Raw genomic sequence first — 21,618 nt, 5'->3', positions numbered from 1 at the left:
ATTAAAATGAAGATTAGTATTTAACTACATATTCAACATGACAAATAGATTAAAAACTGCTTTTATAAAATGATATATTGAAGGCTTTATAAAGATGTCTTACTTTTATAATTATTTTTTATTTCCAGATGATAAAAATAAGGTGTCAGGTTCCTATTTGAAAGTCCTTCTCTATCAGTAAACTATATATAGATATAAGCTTTATTCCCATTAAATGATAATCAGATAAAATGATTATATCTTCTGCTTAGGTTCTGAAGTACTAGACACCTGATTATGCTGCATAAAAACTGGTCAGATGTATGCAAATACAGTCCCAGTGAAGACCATCTTGCTGAATTACTACTTCCACATGATGAATTCGTTGTATTTTTAACAGCAGTGCTCCTTATGCTTCCTATATAAATCAAACAATTAAAAACTGTGAAAGGGACAAAACCACCTCAGCAGCTAACACTGTTTACCTGGGTCTTTACCTGGAGGATGGTGGGTCACAGGCCTGCTGTACCTTACTCACCACATAAGCTTGGCAGGTTTCAGATGAAATATATTTAAATTACTTAATTGATTTAAAAATTAGAAATAGAAACAACAGCATTGCTACCTTTGGTTTTATGAATCCCTTAGAACTTCACTGCTAACCCGTGGCAACTGGGAAACTCAAAATTTACCCCATGGGGAAAGACACTTAAGTCTAGAGATGGTCTATAGTTCTACCAGTTGCTTCCAGAACTCTGGTATCACTCAAAGAAGTGACTTACATTAATGTATAACATAATGAGAATTGTTCTGTGATAACACGGCGATGCTTGGATATCATGCATGGTTATCGTATGCTCACAAGTCATTGTTCGAAGTCAAACTATCTATCACAGTAATGAAAGATGAACATAAAAGAAAATTTGGCAACTTGAAAAATGTAAAAAAAAAAGTACAACTGAAGAGAAATTAACTTGAGTACATTATATAATAGATTTTATTTGTACATTTAAAAAATATAAAGTTCTATGCTTTAAGAATAAATCATTTTATTCATGAGAAGACCCAGAGCTAACATACTGCTTCTTTTAAAAATGATTTTTGAAATAGTGGACAGAAAACTGACAACAGTTTCAGCTGACTGCACTTCCACATTGAAGGAGACTTTTTTAACCAAGTGAGCGAGTGCATGAAAGTCGTGTCTGACTCTTTGCGACCCCATGGACTATACAATCCATGGAATTCTCCAGGCCAGAATACTGGAGTGGGTAGCCGTTCCCTTCTCCAGGAGATCTTCCCAACCCAGGGATCAAACCCAGGTCTCCTGTACTGCAGGTGGATTCTTTACCAGCTGAGCCACCAGGGAAGCTGTTTTTTAACAAAGACCAAAGAGTTTTTTTTTTTTTTTTTTTTTTTTAAAGAAAAGTGACATTTGGAAATGTTTTTCTAAATTATACTGAAAGGAAATGAGGAAACACCATATTCAACTGAATGAAGAAACAATCTTTGTCTGTGATCTGAGTCACTGATGACACGTGCATACTCCACACTGGTTCTCTATAGATCCAAGTAGCACAGGTCAGCATGCATCAAGTTCTACAAGGCACCACTGGTTTTGTGTGATGTAATGCTAGCATCTGAGATCTAGAAATATTGAAAAAAAATTGAATATGGTATATAGATTTTCCTTCCATTTCTATTGATTTTATACTGTATTGATATTGATCTTATATACACTATGTTTTAACTATTTGTTCAGGAAGGTCTCGCCTCAAATCGAGCAGAAGAGTCCTTCACAAAGGCCCCAGTGAAAACAGTTCCTTTAGGTATGTGGCCCTACACTCAACTGAACACAGTGTCAGGTCTTGGTTATAACAGATTTGTATGTTTTTCCTGTGACAAACACTTTCAAATAGATTCTTCCTCCCATATCTTTATTATCTCTCTATAGGCATCAGTAAAAACCCCTATATCTTATTACTGTTTTTGAAAATCCTTCTACCCTTTAGTCACTTGACTTTAGAGGTCAAAACCTAGCTGAAATATTCGAGGTTCATGGTGATAGTTCCTAGGTGTGCCATGTAATGGGTTAGATCCTTCACTAGGTCAAGATCATTTTACTAAAGTTTCTGCTTTAGGGGTGAAATGCAAATCAATAATCACTGTCTCCATAAACACTGTTCTAGAGCTTTCTTACAATCACAGAACATGATCCAACAATTAATACTAGCTGTTAAAACCTCTTAGAATCTACCTACCATTTCTACTTCCTCTCACTAAGTATAATATCTCCTGCATTTTTCTAATTGTTAACCTACTGGTACTTCTAACTAGAAGGTCAAGAAATGAACTCCATTATATAATGTTCCATCACTGTACAATAAGTAAACAGCATGGTAAAGTTATGCCAATGTACCCATATAAAAACCTACTATTCAACTGGTTATTAAAATCAGTTCTGCATAAAGCATTCAAACGCATCTTAGACAATTACAGAATTTCATCAGGAGAGACAGAAATGCTGAGTAACAGAAATTAACAAACGCATAGAAATATGCTAGTAAATACAAGTTTACACATTCTGCTAATCATCTGTAGGTCTTTGTATTCTTCATAAATAGCATGTCTCTATGATAAACTTGTATTTCATCTTCTAACTACTCATGAGTTTTAATTCATTTCTTTTTACCCATTTCCTATCTTCCAAGCTGTCTTTTCCCTTAATCAGTGATTTTCAAACTTATCAGCAGAACTCTTTATTCCAATTAAATCTTATGTAGGATCCCAATATGTAAAACAGGCAAAAAAAGAACTTCTTTGATACAAAAGGGAGAGGGGCCAGTAGACGGCTTGGAAATCACTGCTCTATATCAGAAAATTGAAGCAAAGATACAGCCAGTTGCAATTTATTCATTTGCAATGATTATAAACAGTTCCCCCATCATTTCCAATTTTTAAGAACATTTCTTGAGCATAGGCTGCTTTTCCCTTAGAGCTCATTAACGGAAGAAAAACATACTGCCTTACATATAGTATTTAGGTAAATAAGTATTTGAATTCTTATTTCCTTTTTCATACTATTCAAAAGTGCAAAAAAGCATAAGATGTAGTCCTGCAACTACGTTATTAAAATGAGTTTTAAAAATATTTAACATGTAATAGAAAATTTTAAAAATTTTGAACTGCTTTATAACTGTAATTACTTTAATCTGAGTCCAAATACTATCCAAAAGGCTCCTTAGAGTCTCAAGAAAACAAAAATCACTCTGTAGTTACTGTGAGAAGATTATCTTCCCATTTAATCATTCTGTCGCTCTATTTTTGGATTGGAAAAAATTCCTCAGTTGTATATACCTGATTCACTTGAAAGGCAAGGAAAGAAAGTCAGGTCAACTTTTAGCTTTGCCAAGCTTAGATTAGAAAGATTTTACAGAAAGTAAAAAATGAAAATTTCTTTTCTAAAATAAGCTTGTTTGTGCTTTCCAGGCATTTCCTCACATTCATCAACCTCCTTCCACATAAAAAGGCTTTTCAACTAACTTTTTAATAATCCCATGCCGACCATAACCACCTCTGCGCTTAGCTTATACAATGCAGCCCCGTTCTTCTATGCTCCTCACTGGCTGGACGGGCAGCACCAGGTGGGAAATACGGCTCCACAGCCCACTCAATTTGTCTGAATCCATGTGGTTGAAGGAGCTGGGAGTGTTAGAGTTGGTAAACCTCGCCCAGAGTAAATCTCGCACTTTCTCTTCGGTTTCCCTTGGGCTGACGCTTGCTTCTAATGTTTCCTCCTCCAGTAGGACGGTCAAGACCAGGGCCACATCTTTAAAGGCAGCATTCTCATGGTCACAATACTTATAGAAAATCAAGGTGGAGCCTGCAGGAAGGGATTCAAAGTGATGGACCACAGCTGCCTTCTGGCCCTTCTCAAATCCAGAGCTCAGCTCCATGTCAACTGAACGCTTGACCTTATCACTGTCCTGCAGGGTTTTCCCAGCCCCATCAATCTGAATGGCAGGGACCCTCTGGGCAGATGTGTAGGCATCCGCGACATGGTGGCTGAGGCACTTCAGGGTCTCTCTTCCCTCTCGGGCTGCTGTGAATATGATGGTGGCTGGCTCACTGGGGTGTGAAGCGTTGAGGTGCTTCTGGAGAAATTTTCGTCCTCTCTGCCACAGAAAGGAACTCTGGCCTGGAAATTTATCCTTCAGTTGGCTAAAATGAACCAAGAAAGCCTCCAAAGCTGGATTTTTGGGGACTTGCTGGGCTGGAGACGAATAGTAGCTCTTAACAGAACTTAGCAAAACTATGATAAGAACCAGGAAGCAAAAAAAGATGGAGCCTGTCAGAGAAAGAGAAAATAAAAGACAAAATTAGAGAGAATGAGTCAGAAATAAAGCCTGTGGCAAACTAAAAAGAGGCAGATACACTGTCAGATTTTACTGACTGTGCTGTGTTTCTTTTGCCTAAATCCTTACAATTTTTAGCTGTTGAAATCTATCAGAAATTTTTTAATTTCTTAAATTATTTAAAGATACAATACCTTTGTTAAGAGGTAAAATCTAATTTATGTATATTTTGCTATATCTAATGATGTGATTTAGAAACGAACTATCAGCATATTCTTCTATTAATACCTTCTCAGAAGTATCTACTACCTACAGGCCATTTTTTCCTAAATGGTCAAAATGTAAAAATGCCACTTCAAAAGTTAATACTTTCTTTCTCACTGAAGAGGCAGCTTTAATAGGAAGCTATATGGAATATCCTTTAATAGACTATAATGGAAAATAATCTGAAAAAATATACATATATATAACTAATCACTTTATTGCCCACCTGAAATTAGCACTACATTGTAAATCAGGTTTACTTCGATCAAAAAAACGTTTTAGTTTCTTGTTTATGAAAAGACCTTCCTCCACTGGGGATTCCCATTTTATTAAGGATGGCAAAATATTGGCTAACACACCTAAAGAAAAAATCCCTAAAACTCAATTGCTTTGCTCTCATATTACTATCAAACATTAAAAAAAAAAAAAAAAAAAAAACAAACTTAAAACAATGCTAAAGCTGTTAAATCTGCTAGTTTTCTGGGTATTTCTCTGCATATTTCTGAATGTGAATTACTGCAGTAAGACCACTTTTGTTCTCACCATAGCTCAAAAAATCCTTTTTATCAATCCTTCTTACGGTACCCTGTGCATTCTTCTCTTTGTTTTCTTCCAATTCTTGTGTTTCTTGTTGATGTGTCTCAGCCTCTGGAAAACAAAACAAAACATTATTATTAGGCAGTCCACTAATGAGAGTGTGCATTCCTTTATATTTCTTATCAAAGCAAAGAATTTGACTGAGGATGCCATACTTCATAAAAGTTTGTTTTGTACAAAGCTAATTATTTTTCCTGTCTTTTACTTAAGGCTCACTATTCTACTTCATTCTACTTAGAAGAATAAAATAAAATGCTGTGAAATCACTTAAGGATACTGTTGTTACATCCACAATTCTTCACTAGCCCTTACATCAAGGACCAAGAAACAAGATTGCAGCCAAACCTATCTAAAATGTGATTTGACAAAATGTACAGAACTAAGAAGGAATTTAAGAAATGTTAACTACACACAAGACTCAACATCACAGGGCAATGATGCTCTAATTTCAGTATTTATATTTCAGAAGGTTCCTCAACTCCCAAATATACAAATAATAGACACTAAGTTTAAAGACAGAAGAGATTACTATACACTAATAGCTTACTTTGCAAAATAGCTTACAAAAAAGCAAGCCTGAAACTTAATGAGTGAGGTATATGAAACAAGGACGACAAGGTTAAGAAAATTTATGAACTACATAAAATTGCAGGTATGGGGTGTGATATCAATCTTAAAATGTGTTGGTGAAAAGGAGGCAGTATTTTGTAGACTCTGAGCTAAGTCCCTCTAGAGTCAAAATGTGTGCCTGACCCCAGCCAGGCACCTCATATAACAATGACAGCTGACTACTGCCCATAATCCTTACTACAGAAATAACTCAAATAGCATACTCTATTAACATAAAGGAGTACAGTCATCTTCACCTATAAAGAATAGTTCATTTAGTCAGATCACACCAAAATATGGGTTTTTAAAATATCATGTCACAGAATTTAAGGACCGAAAGGATCTGTAACGATCACCTACTCTAGCCTCCTACCTTACCTACTGTGACAAGAGGTCCAGAGATGTCAAGAGCTTTGCCCAAGGCCAAACTGAGATTAGAAAGAGGTTTCTTATCAACTGCTGCTGCTGCTGCTGCTGCTAAGTCGCTTCAGTCGTGTCTGACTCTGTGCGATCCCATAGACAGCAGCCCACCAGGCTCCCCCATCCCTGGGATTCTCCAGGCAAGAACACTGGAGTGGGTTGCCATTTCCTTCTCCAATGCATGAAAGCGAAAAGTGAAAGTGAAGTTGCTCAGTCATCTCCGACTCTTCACGACCCCATGGACTGCAGCCCACCAGGCTCCTCCGTCCATGGGATTAGATGAGCTCATTCCATTATATTAAGCTGCTTCTCACACATTAAACTGCATTTTTAAAACAATGTTTTCTTCCCCTACTCAGTGAACCTGCATACCACTGAAATTCTGATGGCACATATTGGTCCATATACAAATCCTATCATTTGCTCATTTAACAAATATTCATAAAGTCACTTCTCTGTGCCAAGAGCCACAGAAACACAATGAGTGAGACACAGCCCTTGTCTTCACTCAAGTTAATAGTAAACTAATGAAATGCATATTTGAGATCAGTCATTGACTTACACTGAAACATGGAATTCTAGCCCGCATTTAAGTCCAACAAAAACAATGTCTTACATTTTATATTCCTTTGCTCTGGCAAATAGGCATTTCAGGCTGAGCTTTTAGAGTACTTATAAAACACAAATCCACACAATCCAACTCCATAATATCACAGAAGGTAAAAGCTGGAAGAAACCAGCTGGATATCATCTTGTTCAACTTCTTCATTTCTACAAATAGGAAACTGAAGTACCAGGAAGTTGGGAGATTTGCTTAAAATCACCCAAGTTAGGAAGTGGTAGGGCTGCAACTAGAATCCATATCTCTTGAGTTCCAGTTAAAGACTGAGCACACTGCAACTATTCTTCATGAGGAAAGACAGCATGCTGTTCTCCTTAATATACAGGTGGGGAAAAATCAAGTATAGAGAAATAACTAATTTGCTCAAAGTCCTATAAAACTGAAATATGACTGAGTTAAAGGTACTGGCTCAGCTGGTAAAGAATTTGCCTGCAATGCAGGAGACCCAGGTTCAATCCCTGGGTTGGGAAGAACTCCTGGAGGAGGGAATGGCTACCCACTCCAGTATTCTTGCCTGGAGAATCCCATGGACAGAGAAGCCTGGCGGGTTACAGTCCATGGGGTCACGAAGAATCAGACACAGACTGTAGTGACTAACACTTCACTTCAAGGGTACTAATACCACTGATGCTGGTTTTTAAATATACCTATCTCTTGATTCATGTAGCGTTTAGTTTCCCCCAAAATAAAAGATTTTAAAAAGTGAAAGTGAAATATGCTCATAAGAAATAAAGAAAAGGCCAGGGGCGAATTTTTTAAGTTATACCTGTAAAAAATTTAAAAAATCATACATACAGTAAATACATAGAAACTGTTAAAAAATGCAGCTTATGTATAAGTGGGAAGCATCTTAATGTAGTAAGCAGAATGAGCTAGCTTGAAAGTGAAGCATTAGTTGCTCAATTGTGTCTGACTCTGCAACCCCATGGACTATAGCCTGCTAGGCTCCTCTGTCCATGGGATTCTCCAGGCAAGAATACTGGAGTGGGTTGCCATTCCCTTCTCCAGGGGATCTTCCCAACCCAGGGATCGAACCCGGATCTCTCACATTGCAGGAAGAGCCTTTACCTTCTGAGCCACCAGGGAAGTCTTAGGAGATAAGAAACCTCATTTAATCTCAACGCAGTCATATCTCTTTGTGAGCTTGGGCAAGATGCAAAGGCCTTAATCCTATGAAGTAAAGAGAAGCTCTCTGAAAAGAAGGGTCCCACCTATGCTGTGTTCCCAGGACAGAACAGTACACAACAACACAGGCTCAGGGCTTCTCTCACCTGGTGCCAGCAGTCGCCTCCTCAGTGTGTGCTGGCCCTCCAGCCCTGCACTGGAATGGCCAGGGCTCTGGGCATCCTGAGGGTCAACGATTGGTGGCTCCTGAGATGCTCCGGGTCCGTCACTGACGTGCTCAGGGAGGGCTGCAGAGCTGCCCACTACGTGTGCGTCTGTTCTTCCTACCTTGTCACTTGGAGAACACTTGGTTTCTGGATCCACAGGGTCTTCACTCAGACTCTCTGAAGGGAGCTGATGGCCTTGTTCTCCACCTTGAAAACTCTGGCTGTTCTCACCTTCTGTATCCTTTAGATATTTCCCATAATCTATTTCATCTGGATTTTCTGATTGAGCATCCGTATCTGTACTTCCTGGGCCAATTGTTTCTATTTCTTGGTGGTCTTTGTTAAGCCCAGGGGCAGGGTCTGGGGTCTGAGCTTCTTCAGTGGTACTTGTAGTGACTGTAGCCTCCTGAGTATTTAGTGATGGATCATTTTCCAAATCCTTTTGAGGGTCTATTGAGACAAAAATTTATAATTTTAAAAATTTCCCTATATTTTTTATTTCAACAAGGTCCCTGATTAATAAAAATATTTATATAGATTTTTATGGCTTAAGAGGCACTCTTCCTAAACATTATTTCTCTTGACTTTCACTAAAGGTGATTGATTACCCAAATTTATTATCATGATGATCTAACAAATAATATTAATTGAAAATTATTTTGAATGGCAAATCAACTTTTGGTAATATTAAATACATCCTCTTCCCTAATGAAACAACCTAGGCAATAATCATCAATAGCAACTGAAACCATTATTCGAAAGACTGAATAGGAATTTTATAATGAATGAACCTGGCTGACAATTCCTGAACCCACTGATGAATCTTAATACCACAAAAAGAAGGAAAATTAGACATTTCTAACTTCCCGAATTCAAAGCAATAGGAAGTACACTATACTACCTATGAGGTATTCTTGCCACACTGGAGCAGAATCTGATCAAGCTTCTAAAGCTAATTACCGGTTCCCAAGAAACACAGGGATAGAGGAATACATTAAATTATGCCTCAGGAATGTAATCAGAAAAACTCAAAATGATTGAAATTCTAAGAGACAAAAGACTCTGTTGTTTTAGTAACAGCAAGAAATAAAAATAAATGGCAAGAAAAGATAAAAAAAAGGAGGGGTGACCGATTGATTGAGATACTTGAGACACATCAACAATGTGTGGACCACATTATAGATCCAGTGTCCCACAAACCAACTTTTAAAGAAGTATTAATGAGATAATCAGGAAAATCTGAATACCAGCTATTTGATGAAACTAAGGAATTATTGGTTCATCTTCTAGGTATGATAAAGGAATGGGGTAATGCTTTTAAAAAGGAATCTCTACCATTTAGAGATAAGTGTTCAAGTATTTTGGCTAAAATTATATGGTATCTAGATTTTGCTTCAATACAATGATATGGGCATAAGGAGAAGTAAGAGAGTATAAATGAAACAGCGTTAGCCATATGTTGACAGCAGATGAAGCTGGGTCATGGAATTCATTTCATCTCTCTACTTTATATATGTTTGAATTTTCCATAATAAAGTTTAAAAAAAAAGCAACCAAAAAGACATATCAATGAAATGCAGTCTGTGACCCAAATGTAAAGAAAAAAAAAATTAGAAACCCAACTGTGAAGAAAAGGAGATTATGAGACAATTGGAGAATGTGAATATTGGCTGTATATATGAAGAATAGTGTGGAATAACAACTTATTTTTAGGTGTGACAGAGCTATTTTGCTTCTTTTTTTTTTTTAATGTAGCTTTAATAGATGTAAACTAAAGTACTAACAAAATTATATCATGTCTTGGATTTGCACTTAAATATTTCAAGGCAGGTAACAAGAGTAGCATTATGTAGGTAAAAGTTGAAGTTAGATGTTGAGTACATGCGACTTCATTATACTGTGCTATTTTTATATATTGAAAAATATCCTTAATAAAATATTTAAATTTGCCCTTCTTTCCAAAAAACCTATTTCATATTTTGCCTATATTTCCTATATATACAGTTAGGCAGGATGAAGAATTTAAATTTCATCTTTCCTTATAATTGAAAGATCTTGCTCTCTATATATAGCATATCACAGCTAACTTGACTTTTAAAAATATAACTCTAAAGATCTATCATATTTTTTTAAGATGTATTTTCCCAATACTACAGGAGTCTCCAAAACTTAATCTTCTTCATAATTAGGGTCTGGTATGATGGTAAAATTCAGTAAATATCAAATAATAAGAATCATAATAAATCAATAAACTAACTTCTTTTTCACTTCCAAACTTCAGTTTTAATCACCAGCGACTTTCTCTCTCAGCACAGCCCTAGTTTCCGACAGCACAAACTTCGTGCTGTACAAACGAGTCTTACCCTCTGGAGGATCCCTAAGTCCTCTGTCGGTCATGTTTGAGTTCTATCTCTTCAGACTTTGGGGTACTTTCTGTTAGTATCTGGATTTCCTTGTAAAGATGTCTTGGTTTCTTCTTCTCCCAAGTTCCAACAGGCTCATGCTTCCTGTGGACCCAGGAAACAAGGCATATACACAGTGACTAAAACAAAATGAGAAAAATTTAAAAGACTTTTTTATTCATACATAAGAAAAATGACTAGTTCATCTTTATTTACTAAATCTGTTTAGTTTGAGTACTATTTCCTCTCTGAAACTTTTCTAATGGAGAAAAAATGTTTTCTGGCTTTTATGAGGCTCATATTCCAAATCTTAGACGATAAACAGAAAAAAAAAAAAAAAAGCTTCAGATTATTAACCGTTGTATAGATGACATAACCTCCTAATATATTCTAGTGTGTCTGGAAGGATGTAAAAAGTAAGAACAAGTGACCAGAATCTTGAAGGAAACACCTTTGAAACTGAAATAAAAAGTAATTCCAAGAGTAAAAATTTAAGTCACTGCTGAGTTAATCACCGCAGATTTCCCTTATATCTTCAATTTCTGTCCCATATAAATTTCTCAGAGTTTGCCTACCAGAAACTTCCATTTATCATTAACAAGGAACATGCACAGGGGTGACCTACAGATGAAGGTGGCTGTTTTGGTATTAGGAAGAGCAAATACACATTTGGAGTTTCATCACTAAGAGTGGTTCTCTTACAGTATTCTTTTATAAAATATGGAGATAGTTATCTCTTTATACAATGCCCTTCTATACACTGCTCAAAGAAGTTGTTGTGTTTAGTCACTCAATCATGTCTGACTCTTTGCAACCCCATGGACTGTAGATCAAAGAAGAATATATATATAAATTATTAAAAGCTGTATACAAAAGGAATCAAAACCAGAGGTAACTTATAAGCAATAAAAACTCAATTATATCTTATATTCAGTTGGTGCAAACGTAATTGTGGTTTGGGTTTTTTAATTTTAAATCATTATAACTAGGCTTGAATACATCTTAATTAATCAAAATAGGAACCATTACAATCAACACATTTTTGCTAACAAGAAATAAGTTTGTTTAGTCCTGTAGCATGAAAATCTATGCTTCATGATTTGACAAACTCTTGGAAAGCATTTTCTGCATTCTGTTGGTTGTGGAAGTGTTTTCCCTGCAAAAAGTTTTCGAGATGCTTGAAGAAGTGGTAGTCAGTTGGCAAGAGGTCAGGTGAATACTTCAAAAATACATAGAAAATCCAGCGACAGAGGAGTCTGGTGGGCTACAGTCCATAGGGTTGCAAAGAGTCGGACACGACTAAAGCAACCAAGCACACATGCATGCACCTCATAATAAAAACTAAAAGGTACCTAGTAATGAATCTACAGCACATATGCAAGGACTTTGGAGTGGAGTGAAGCTTATGGTATGTAAATTATACCTCAATAAAACTATTTTTTAAAAAAAGAACTTTTAGGGAGAAAAGTATTAAAACTTTACTGAAGAACATAAAAAGGACCCAAGTAGAAAAATATACTGTGTGTATCGACAGAAAGATTCAAGGCCATTTAATGCTAATTGCACTCATTTCACACGCTAGCAAAGTAATGCTCCAAGCCAGGCTTCAGCAGTACGTGGACTGTGAACTTCCAGATGTTCAAGCTGGATTTAGAAAAGGCAGAAGAACCAGAGATCAAACTGCCAACATCCGCTGGATCACTGAAAAAGCAAGAGAGTTCCAGAAAAATATTTACTTTTGCTTTATTGACTACACCAAAGCCTTTGACTGTGTGGATCACAATAAATTGTGGAAAATTCTCCAAGAGATGGGAACACCAGACCACCTGACCTGCCTTCTGAGAAATCTGTATGCAGGTCAAGAAGCAACAGTTAGAACATGGAACAACAGACTGGTTCCAAATCAGGAAAGGAGTACATCAAGGCAGTATGTTATCATCCTGCTTATTTAACTTATATGCACAGTATATCATGAGAAATGCTGGACTGGATGAAGCACAAGCTGTAATCAAGACTGCCAGGAGAAATATCAATAACCTCAGATATGCAGATGATACCACCCTTATGGCAGAAAGCGAAGAAGGACTAAAGAGCCTCCTGATGAAAAGTGAAAGAGGAAGAGTGAAAAAGGTGGCTTAAAACTCTACATTCAATCTGATCCCATCAGTTCATGGCAAATAGAAGGGGAAACAGTAGAAACACTGGCTGACTTTATTTTGGGGGGCTCCAAAATCACTGCAGATGGTGATTGCAGCCATGAAATTAAAAGACACTTGCTCCTTGGAAGAAAAGCTATGACCAACCTAGAAAACATGTTAAAAAGCAGAGACATTACTTTACCAACAAAGGTCTGTCTAGTCAAAGCTATGTTTTTTCCAGTAGTCATGTATGGATGTGAGAGTTGGACTATAAAGGAAGCTGAGCGCTAAAGAATTGATGCTTTTGAACTGTGTTGTTGGAGAAGACTCTTGAGAATCCCTTGGACTGCAAGGAGATTCAACCAGTCAATCCTAAAGGAAATCAGTCCTGAATATTCATTGGAAGGATTGATGCTGAAGCTGAAACTCCAATACTTTGGCCCCTTGATGCAAAGAATTGACTCCCTGGAAAAGACCCTGATGCTGGGAAAGATTGAAGGTGGGAGGAGAAGGGGACGATAGAGGGTGATACGGTTGGATGGCATCACTGACGTAATGGCCATGAGTTTGAGCAAGCTCTGGGAGTTGGTGATGGACGGGGAAGCCTGGTCAGCTGTAGTTCATGGGGTAGCAAAGAGTCAGACACAACTGAGCAACTGAACTGAACACCAATTCCCTCCAAAATAATCTGTAAGTTCATTGCAATTTGAAACAATATCTTCAGACAATTTTTTTTTACTGTTATATGTTTCTTATGGAATGAGTGAGCTGACCCTAAAATTCACAAAAAGCAGTAAAGAATTAAGAGTCAAGATAATTCTGAAGGAAGAAAAAAGAATTCTGAAAGAGGGAAATCTTTACCAAATATATCAAGATATTAAAAACAATAGGGCACTGGCATTAGAACAGACAAACATAACACAGCATAGACAGCCAGGAAAGATGTACACACTTAAGTAAAGGAAACTGAGTGACAAAGAGAAAGAATGGATTATCGAATAAACATTTTGGGGACAACTGATTTTTCAAATGGGAAAAAAACTAGATTTCTACCTCCACAAAAATCAATTGAAGATTAGAGACCTAAATGTAAAGTGCAAAACTTTGAAATTTTCAGAAGAAAGTGGGGAATACCATTATAACCTCAAGGTTAAACCATGAGGGGAACAAACGTGATGACATTTAAAAAGTTAAATCTCTATACAAATCATCAAAATCAATGTTAAAAGATAAATTCACTGACTAGAAAACTATCAGCAACACATACAATCATCAACGGATTAATATCTAGAATACATAAAAACTACCCCAGATCAGTTAAGAGACAAATACTGCTATTTTGTTTTTTTAAGTGAGCAAAAGAGATGAACAAGCAGTTAAATAAAAAGAGGACTTTAAAAGTCTAATGAATTGGTAAGAAATGTAGGCAAGGAAATGCAAAAATTAATGATGAGATACCATTTCACGACCACGAGATTGGAAAAAAAAATGTAATACCAAGTGTTGGTGAGGATTTGGAGATACCCAGACCTGTATTGAGGAGAAGGCAATGGCAGTACTCCAGTACTCTTGCCTGGAAAATCCCACGGACGGAGGAGCCTGGTGGGCTGCAGTCCATGGGGTCGCTAAGAGTTGGAACGACTGAAGCGACTTAGTAGCAGCAGACCTGTATTGACAATGAGGCTACCTGTTACAACTTGGGAGGGCAATACGGTAATACGGAGTTGACACACACATTCTACAAATCAGCAATTCTGCTTTTAGACATGTACCTTAGAGAAACTTTTCCTAAAGTGCCCAATGGTGTTTGTGGCAGCATTGTTAAAAAAAAATGAGGAAAAATTGAGAAAATCTTAAATGTCTATATAAATAAGGAACTAGATTTTTTAAATTGTGGCATATTCTTTAAATGTAATATTATATACAGCAATTAACAACTTATGTATCAAAAATTCATAAATGTACAATATTAAAGCCTTTATATACAATTTAAGAAGCATAAAATACTATGTGTGTGTGTGTGTGTGTGTGTGGGGTATGTGTGTGTGTGTGTGTGCGCGCGCGCTCAGTCATGTCCAACTCTGCAACCCCATGGACTATAGCCCACCAGGTTCCATTGTCCAAAGAATTTTCCATGCAAGAATACTGGAGTAGGTTGCCATTTCCTACTTCAGGGGATCTTCTCAATCCAGGAATCAAACCTGAGTCTTGTGTGTCTCCTGTATTGGCAGGCGGATTCTTTACCTGCGCCACCTGGGAAGCCTATAAATACTATGTTGTTGTTGCTAAGTCACTTCAGTCGTGTCCGACTCTGTGTGACCCCATAGACAGCAGCCCACCAGGCTCCCCCATCCCTGGGATTCTCCAGGCAAGAACACTGGAGTGGGTTGCCATGTCCTTCTCCAATGCATGGAAGTGAAAAGTGAAAGGGAATCACTCAGTCGTGTCCGACTCCTAGCGACCCCATGGACTGCAGCCTACCAGGCCCCTCCGTCCATGGGATTTTCCAGGCAAGAGTACTGGAGTGGGGTGCCATTACCTTCTCTGATAAATACTATAGAGTGATTCAAAAATAATTAAACATATGGAAAAAAAATGAACCAACTACTGATACATAAGATGGATGAATCTGAAAATGTGATGAGGGAAAAAAGCCACACACAAGATTATATGCCAAATGATCCCATTTATATGAAGTTCTAGAATGGCCAATGGTCTACAGGGATGGAAAACAGTGAAGTGGTTCCGAGGATAAGGACTACTGACTAGAAAAGGGCATGAGAAAACCTTTTGGGGTAATTAAAGTGTTCTATATTTTTACTGGGGTGGTGGTTACATTTGTCATCAAGCTTAAAATCTGTGCATCTTGTTGCATGTAGGATATCTTCAATAAACTTTATTTCATGTAAACCTAACTGAATGCTTAAAAAAAAAAAACAACATATTACTTGGAAACTAGGTTGCAGTCAGTAAGTAATCTGCAAAGGAACACCAGAGATATATCTATAATTTTACAAGTGCTCAATATATGCCTTTCTTATCACAAGGCACACATCATTTCTGTAGCCCATTTTACTCAGACCCTTTGACACACACTGCTGTTCATAGCTGAACCAGTATTCCCTCAAGGCTACAAGGAAGAAATGGTGTAATCACAGAAGTTCTTGATGTATCTTCAGAAAAAATTACATGGTGGGGTATCTGGGAGACCTGGAGGCAGATTCCAGAGGCAGGTCAATTTTTTGAACTGTGTCTAATCCATACCAGGAAATGTGCACATTAGAAACCTCTGGACTGCATAACAGAACTGAGGTAGCACCTCATTCTGATGGAAAATGGACATGTTGAAAACTTTTTGCAGCTTCAGGAAAAACCATCCATGAGCATCTCAAAATACACCACCACCCATCTTTGATGGTATCTTGAAAGGAAAAAAAAAAAAAAAACTGATGAAGACCTACATGCTTCATTTAGCATAGAGGATGTTTGCTTTTAGTGAATCCCTTCCTTACAAGTTCAATTGTGAAATACTGGTTTTCAGTGCCCCATTTATAGAGGTTACAATGATTCATTTTCCCACTTAAATAAAACCTAGCCTTATCATTGGTAGGTATCTTTGCTTTCCTGTGATCCTGAAATCTGCAGCAAAACTTCCTGTTTTCCTTAAACTGTCTCCATGAGGGCTCAAATCAGGTTCAAGTGATAAGGTTTTATTGTCTATGGAGAATATAACAGGAAGTAGGCTGAGGGATGGAGAAGGCAATGGCACCCCACTCCAGCACTCTTGCCTGGAAAATCCCATGGACGGAGGAGCCTGGTAGGCTGCAGTCCATGGAGTCGCTAAGAGTCAGACACGACTGAGTGACTTCACTTTCACTTTTCACTTTCATGCATTGGAGCAGGAAATGGCAACCCACTCCAGTGTTCTTGCCTGGAGACTCCCAGGGACGGTGGAGCCTTGTGGGCTGCCGTCTACGGGGTCACACAGAGCCTTAACCTTGGCTGCACTGGGTCTTAGTTGCGGCATGTGAACTCTTAGTTGTGACATGCAGGATCTAGATCCCTGACCAGGGATTGAACCTGGGCTCTTTGCTTTGGGAGTCGGAGTCTTAGCCCCTGGACCACCATGGATGTCCCCTGGCTCTGTCTTTTAGGGCGCACCCTTTCTGCTCCGTCTCAATGCACCAATGGTAATGCTTTGACAACCTGGCAGGTGTTGTTCACTGTTTGGTACATAGAATGATCTCTGCACTGCAGTAATAAAACCAAGTTTAGCAGCCTGGAACACACAAAATTACAAGTTGTAAGAGTGATTTTACAAACTGATGCATAACACAGTTCATATACAACTGTTACTGAGTAATAAAATGTTGAAAGTGTTCAACTTTTTTATTGCAATGTACATTGTTTAAATGTACATAAAAATTAAACATATGATCACAAAAGATACATGTTTGCTTCTGTGGAGGAAAGGATAGGAAGAGGCTGAGAATAAGAATGAGTTTCAACTGTCATCTGTTAAGCATTTTTTAAAAAATGAGGTATATGTGGCAACATGTTAGTATACTTTATCTATGAACAGAATTCCTGTGCTACACAAGGACCTTGTTGCCTATCTGTTCTGTATATAATACTCTGTATCTGCTAACCCCAAACTCCCACTCCACGCCTCTCCCTACCTTCCCTCCCCCATTGGCAACCACAAGTCCATTCTCTGTCTGTGAGTCTTTCCCTTCCATAAATTCATTAGAGTCATATTTTAGATTATACATTTCATCTTCTATCCATGGACATATACACTGTTTCTATGTCTTGGCTACTGTGAACAGTCTTGGCACTATGAACATAGAGGAACATGTATCTTTTTGTTTTTGCCATGCCAAGAACCTTGCAGGATGTTCCCCCACCGGGATTAAACCCAGGGCCTCAGTAGTGAAAGCAAAGAATCCCAACCACCGACCCACCAGGGAATTCCCTATCTTTCTGAATCATAGTTTTGTCTGGAGTGGGACTGTTAGGTCGTATGGTCATTCTATTTTTAGTTTTCTTGAGGAAGCTCCATACTGTTTTCTGTAGCGGCTGCACCAACTTACACTTCCAGCAACAGTGTAGGAGGGTTCCCTTTTCTCCACACCCTCTCTAGCATTTGCTATTTGTAGACCTTTTTTCTAAGAAGAGCTGCTTTTTCTCTTTTAATATTTTTATTTATTTTCAGCTGCACTGGGTCTTTGTTGCTTTGTGGGCTGGGCTTTCTATAGCTGCAGAGCGTGGGGGCTGCTCTTCTTGCGATGAGTAGGCTTCTCATTGTGGTGGCTTTCTCTTGTGGAGTACAGGCTCTCGGGTTCGCAGGCTTCAGGAGTTATAGCAAGTGGGCTCAGGAGTTGTGGCTTGTGGGCTCTAGAGCTCAGGCTCAGCAGTTGTGGCACGTGGTCTTAAGTTACTCCTCAACATGTGGAATCTTCCCAGACCAGGGATCAAACCCATGCCCCCTGCACTGGCAGACAGATTCTTATTCACTGCGCACCAGGAAAATTGCATTTGTAGATTTTTTAATCTTGGCCATTCTGACTGGTTTAAGGTGGTACCTCATTGTATTCTAGTCTTGATCTGCATTCCTGTAATTAGTGACGCTGAACATCTTTTTCATGTGCCTATTGGTCATCTATATGTCTTCTTTCAGAAATGTCTATTTAGGTCTTCTGCCCATTTTTATTTTTCTCTTTCACAATTACAGGAGACTTGGACAATACAGAACAAAATTACAGATAGTTCCACTAAAATTAAGATTTTTATTTGGAGTTTCAATATAAAACTCTCAAAAATTATCAAAATGAATATACAGAAAAGTAGAAGCACCATGAACCAATTCAACATGATTAAGATTTATAGTGTATGATTTCAGTATCTTTAGTTCATGAAATTTTTGCAACTGTTTTATGTCCCTGTATATGTTTTAGTGTCTCCTAGTTTATAAAAACTTGAGTAGAATTTGTATCCTACTATTGTATGAAAATTGCCCATTTTTCATTTGGGTTCGTTGTTTGTTGTTGTTGAATTGTATCAGCTGTTCGTGTATTTTGGAAATTAAGACTTTGTCAGTTGCATCACTTGCAAATATTTTTTCCCAGTCTGTAGGTTGTCTTTTTGTTTACAGCTTCTTTTGCTGTGCAAAAGCTTGTAAGTTTAATTAGGTCCCATTTATTTTTGTTTTTATTTCTATTGCATTGGGAGACAGACCTAAGAAAATATTGGTATGATTTATGTCAAATGTTTTGTATATGTTCTTTCTAGGAGTTTTATGGTTTCAATGTTTAAGTCTTTAGGACATTTTAATTTACTTTTCTGTATGCTATGAGAGTGTGTTTCAACTTCACAGATTTACCTGTGGCTGTCCAACTTTTCCAACATCACCTGCAGAAGAGACTGTCTTTTTCCCATTGTATATTTTTGGTCTCCTCTGTTGGAAGACTGATCACAGGGGTGGGGGTTTAATTTTGGGCTCTCTATTCTGTACCACTGACCCATGTATGTCTGTTTTTGTGCTAATATCATTCCATTTTGATTGCTGTAGCTTTGTAGTACTGCCTGAAGTCTGGGAGGGTTATGCCTTCTCCTTTGTTCTTTTTCCGTAGGATTGCTTTGGCAATTCTGGGTCTTTTATGGTTCCATATAAAGTTTAGGATTATTTGTTCTATTTCTGTGAAAAATGTCATGGGTAATTTGATAAGGAATCACATTACATTTTGTAGACTGCTTTGCTTTGGGTAGTATGGCCATTTTAACAATATTAATTCTTCCAATCCAAGAGCACAGGACATCTTTCCTATGTTAATATATTTTAGATCTGGGTGCATAGGTGAATACTATTTTCAGCACTTTTCTATAAAATGACTGATGTTAATAAATTTTTTAAATGAGTAATAAAATGTAATGTATTAGCTTCTGTGAGGAAAAGTTAAGAATCAAAATGAAAAACCTGTAAGGGTTAACTCTGAGCCCACACACAGGGAACTTATGTTACAAAGGCACACTTCAACAATAGTTTCCTATGCATTTTGTCACAACCAGCTGAGAGGAGATAGAACAAAGGAAAGCTACTCTCAAGAATAAAACTGGGGCTGGGAGAGCAGTAGGACCTTACCCAACCTCTATTCCATCCTGGGAACTTCAGTCTTACGATGTATGGACTTAGTATTCCTTCTATTTTACAGATGAGGAAATTGAGACAGAGAAAGGCTAAGAATCTTACCCAAGAACCCACAAGTAGTAGAGGCAGTTAGGATTTGAACTCAGGTGATCTGAACTCAGGTATTCTGACTGTGGGACCCTAGCTGTTAACCATGATACTAAACAACAACAAAAATAAAACCCCATAGTAAACCTACTACAAGGCACTCCAAATCTAGGTCTGAATTGTGACTCGAGCACCTATGACCTGGGTAAATTTACACACATTCAACTTTTCTCTAATTGCTTTTTTAGCATTGTGTAAAGTCTCAGGTGATAATAAATCATATAATAAGTTATATCTACCACAATTATGACTATAAATGGGCCTTAAAAAAGTGACAAGGATCTGCCTTGGGTCATTCATCCCTCTAAGCCTCTTAATCTTCATCTCAGACCACTGAATCACACAACTACAGGCTCAGCCTCAGTTATAAGATAAATCTTGTCCTTCATCAGAAAAGACCTAAGAAATTTTTGATAATTTAGCATCCAGTTCTAACAGTTGGCCTTAATCCTTATTCTAAAACTGAGACTCTATCTTATCCCTAGTTCTAACTTTTGCCTCATTCTCTTATACCTCTCCTCATCCTAAAGACTTACTGTGCTGATAGACATGTATCACATTTAAACCTCACAACAGTATGAAGTAGGTATTATTACACAACTTATTTCACAGATGAAACTGGACAAAAAAGGTTAAAATGCCCAAGCTCATTTAATAATGTCAGAATTAGAAGACAAACTCAGGTCAGCTGGCTGCAAGGCCATTATTTTTCCTCTGTAACAAGCAGTTTTTAAGCTGTGTTCCAAAGACTGCATTGGCTCAAGGGCTGCCAGGGGAGACTCCTGAAATAGAGGGGTGTGGCTCTCAACTCACTTTTACAGACACGTGTATTATGATTGCCACCTACCCTTGGATGTCATGGAATTCTTTCTTGCATGTGTGCTTGCCTGGACTATGTTCTGCTACAACTTAGAGATGAATCTTAATTCAGTCACCCACAACCCAAGATAGCCTTCTCTTTAGTACTTTCCATTAAATTTCTCCTCCTAGGTCTGCATTAAAGTAACAGATAGTAGTTCTGGAAGTCATTTTAGAAATGGCCACCATTACATGTAAGTAATATTATCAACTCTCCCAGAGGATGGAAGTAGAGCTTAATATGGCTTACATCATCCTAAACAGTGGATCATCTGTCATAAGAATTAATTTTAGGAATACACTTATACTTTCAAATTCATTATTCATAACCATGAATGAGTATTTAAAATAGTCTGCAATGTTTTAAACCCAGTGAAGTCCTACTAAAGACCTAAGTTGAAAAGCTATGAAGTTTTCTAAATTTTCTCCCTTGCTCCATTTTATGACCTCTACCACACGATGTTATTTCTGAGACCTGACCATATCGGGTATGTGATAATAATCATGTATGAAGGCAAAGTACCCTTCTTAATGTAATATTAAAATTAGTATTTTTGATTCCTTTCTCTTGCCCATATACTCACAAAGTTTATGACGACACCCTACAGAACTATTTAAGGGCGACAATAGAGCCCTCCCCACAAACAGTTGAGAAAAATGTGACTAAGTTATGACCTGAAATATCAGCAGAGTCCTTCAGTCTGCTATGAAACCTCTTTATATGTCACTGGCAAAGTACAATAACTACCACT

General features: G+C 37.6%; 1 protein-coding gene across 5 annotated transcripts in view; it reads right to left on the bottom strand.

Annotated features, from left to right (window-relative positions):
- Window positions 1–2,869: 2,869 nt before the first annotated feature.
- Window positions 2,870–21,618, bottom strand: part of LOC102405684 (torsin-1A-interacting protein 2) — a 40,799-nt gene continuing 22,050 nt past the window's right edge. For 3 of the 5 annotated variants that reach the window (XM_006048581.4, XM_006048580.4, XM_044942780.2), the window contains exons 2-5: window positions 10,538–10,681; window positions 8,115–8,624; window positions 5,139–5,243; window positions 2,870–4,324 (exon numbers count right to left, since the gene is read on the bottom strand). In XM_006048581.4, the coding sequence (XP_006048643.3) occupies window positions 3,564–4,324; window positions 5,139–5,243; window positions 8,115–8,624; window positions 10,538–10,571 (1,410 nt within the window). In that variant the 5' untranslated portion in view covers window positions 10,572–10,681 and the 3' untranslated portion in view covers window positions 2,870–3,563. Of the gene's footprint in view, window positions 4,325–5,138; window positions 5,244–8,114; window positions 8,625–10,537; window positions 10,717–21,618 lie in introns of all 5 variants that reach the window. The other 2 variants (XM_025285543.3, XM_025285542.3) reach the window with 1 other exon arrangement.

Source organism: Bubalus bubalis, chromosome 5 (assembly GCF_019923935.1).
Source record: "Bubalus bubalis isolate 160015118507 breed Murrah chromosome 5, NDDB_SH_1, whole genome shotgun sequence".
Lineage (NCBI taxonomy): Eukaryota > Metazoa > Chordata > Mammalia > Artiodactyla > Bovidae > Bubalus > Bubalus bubalis.
This window is presented reverse-complemented; position numbering and strand designations above follow the sequence as displayed.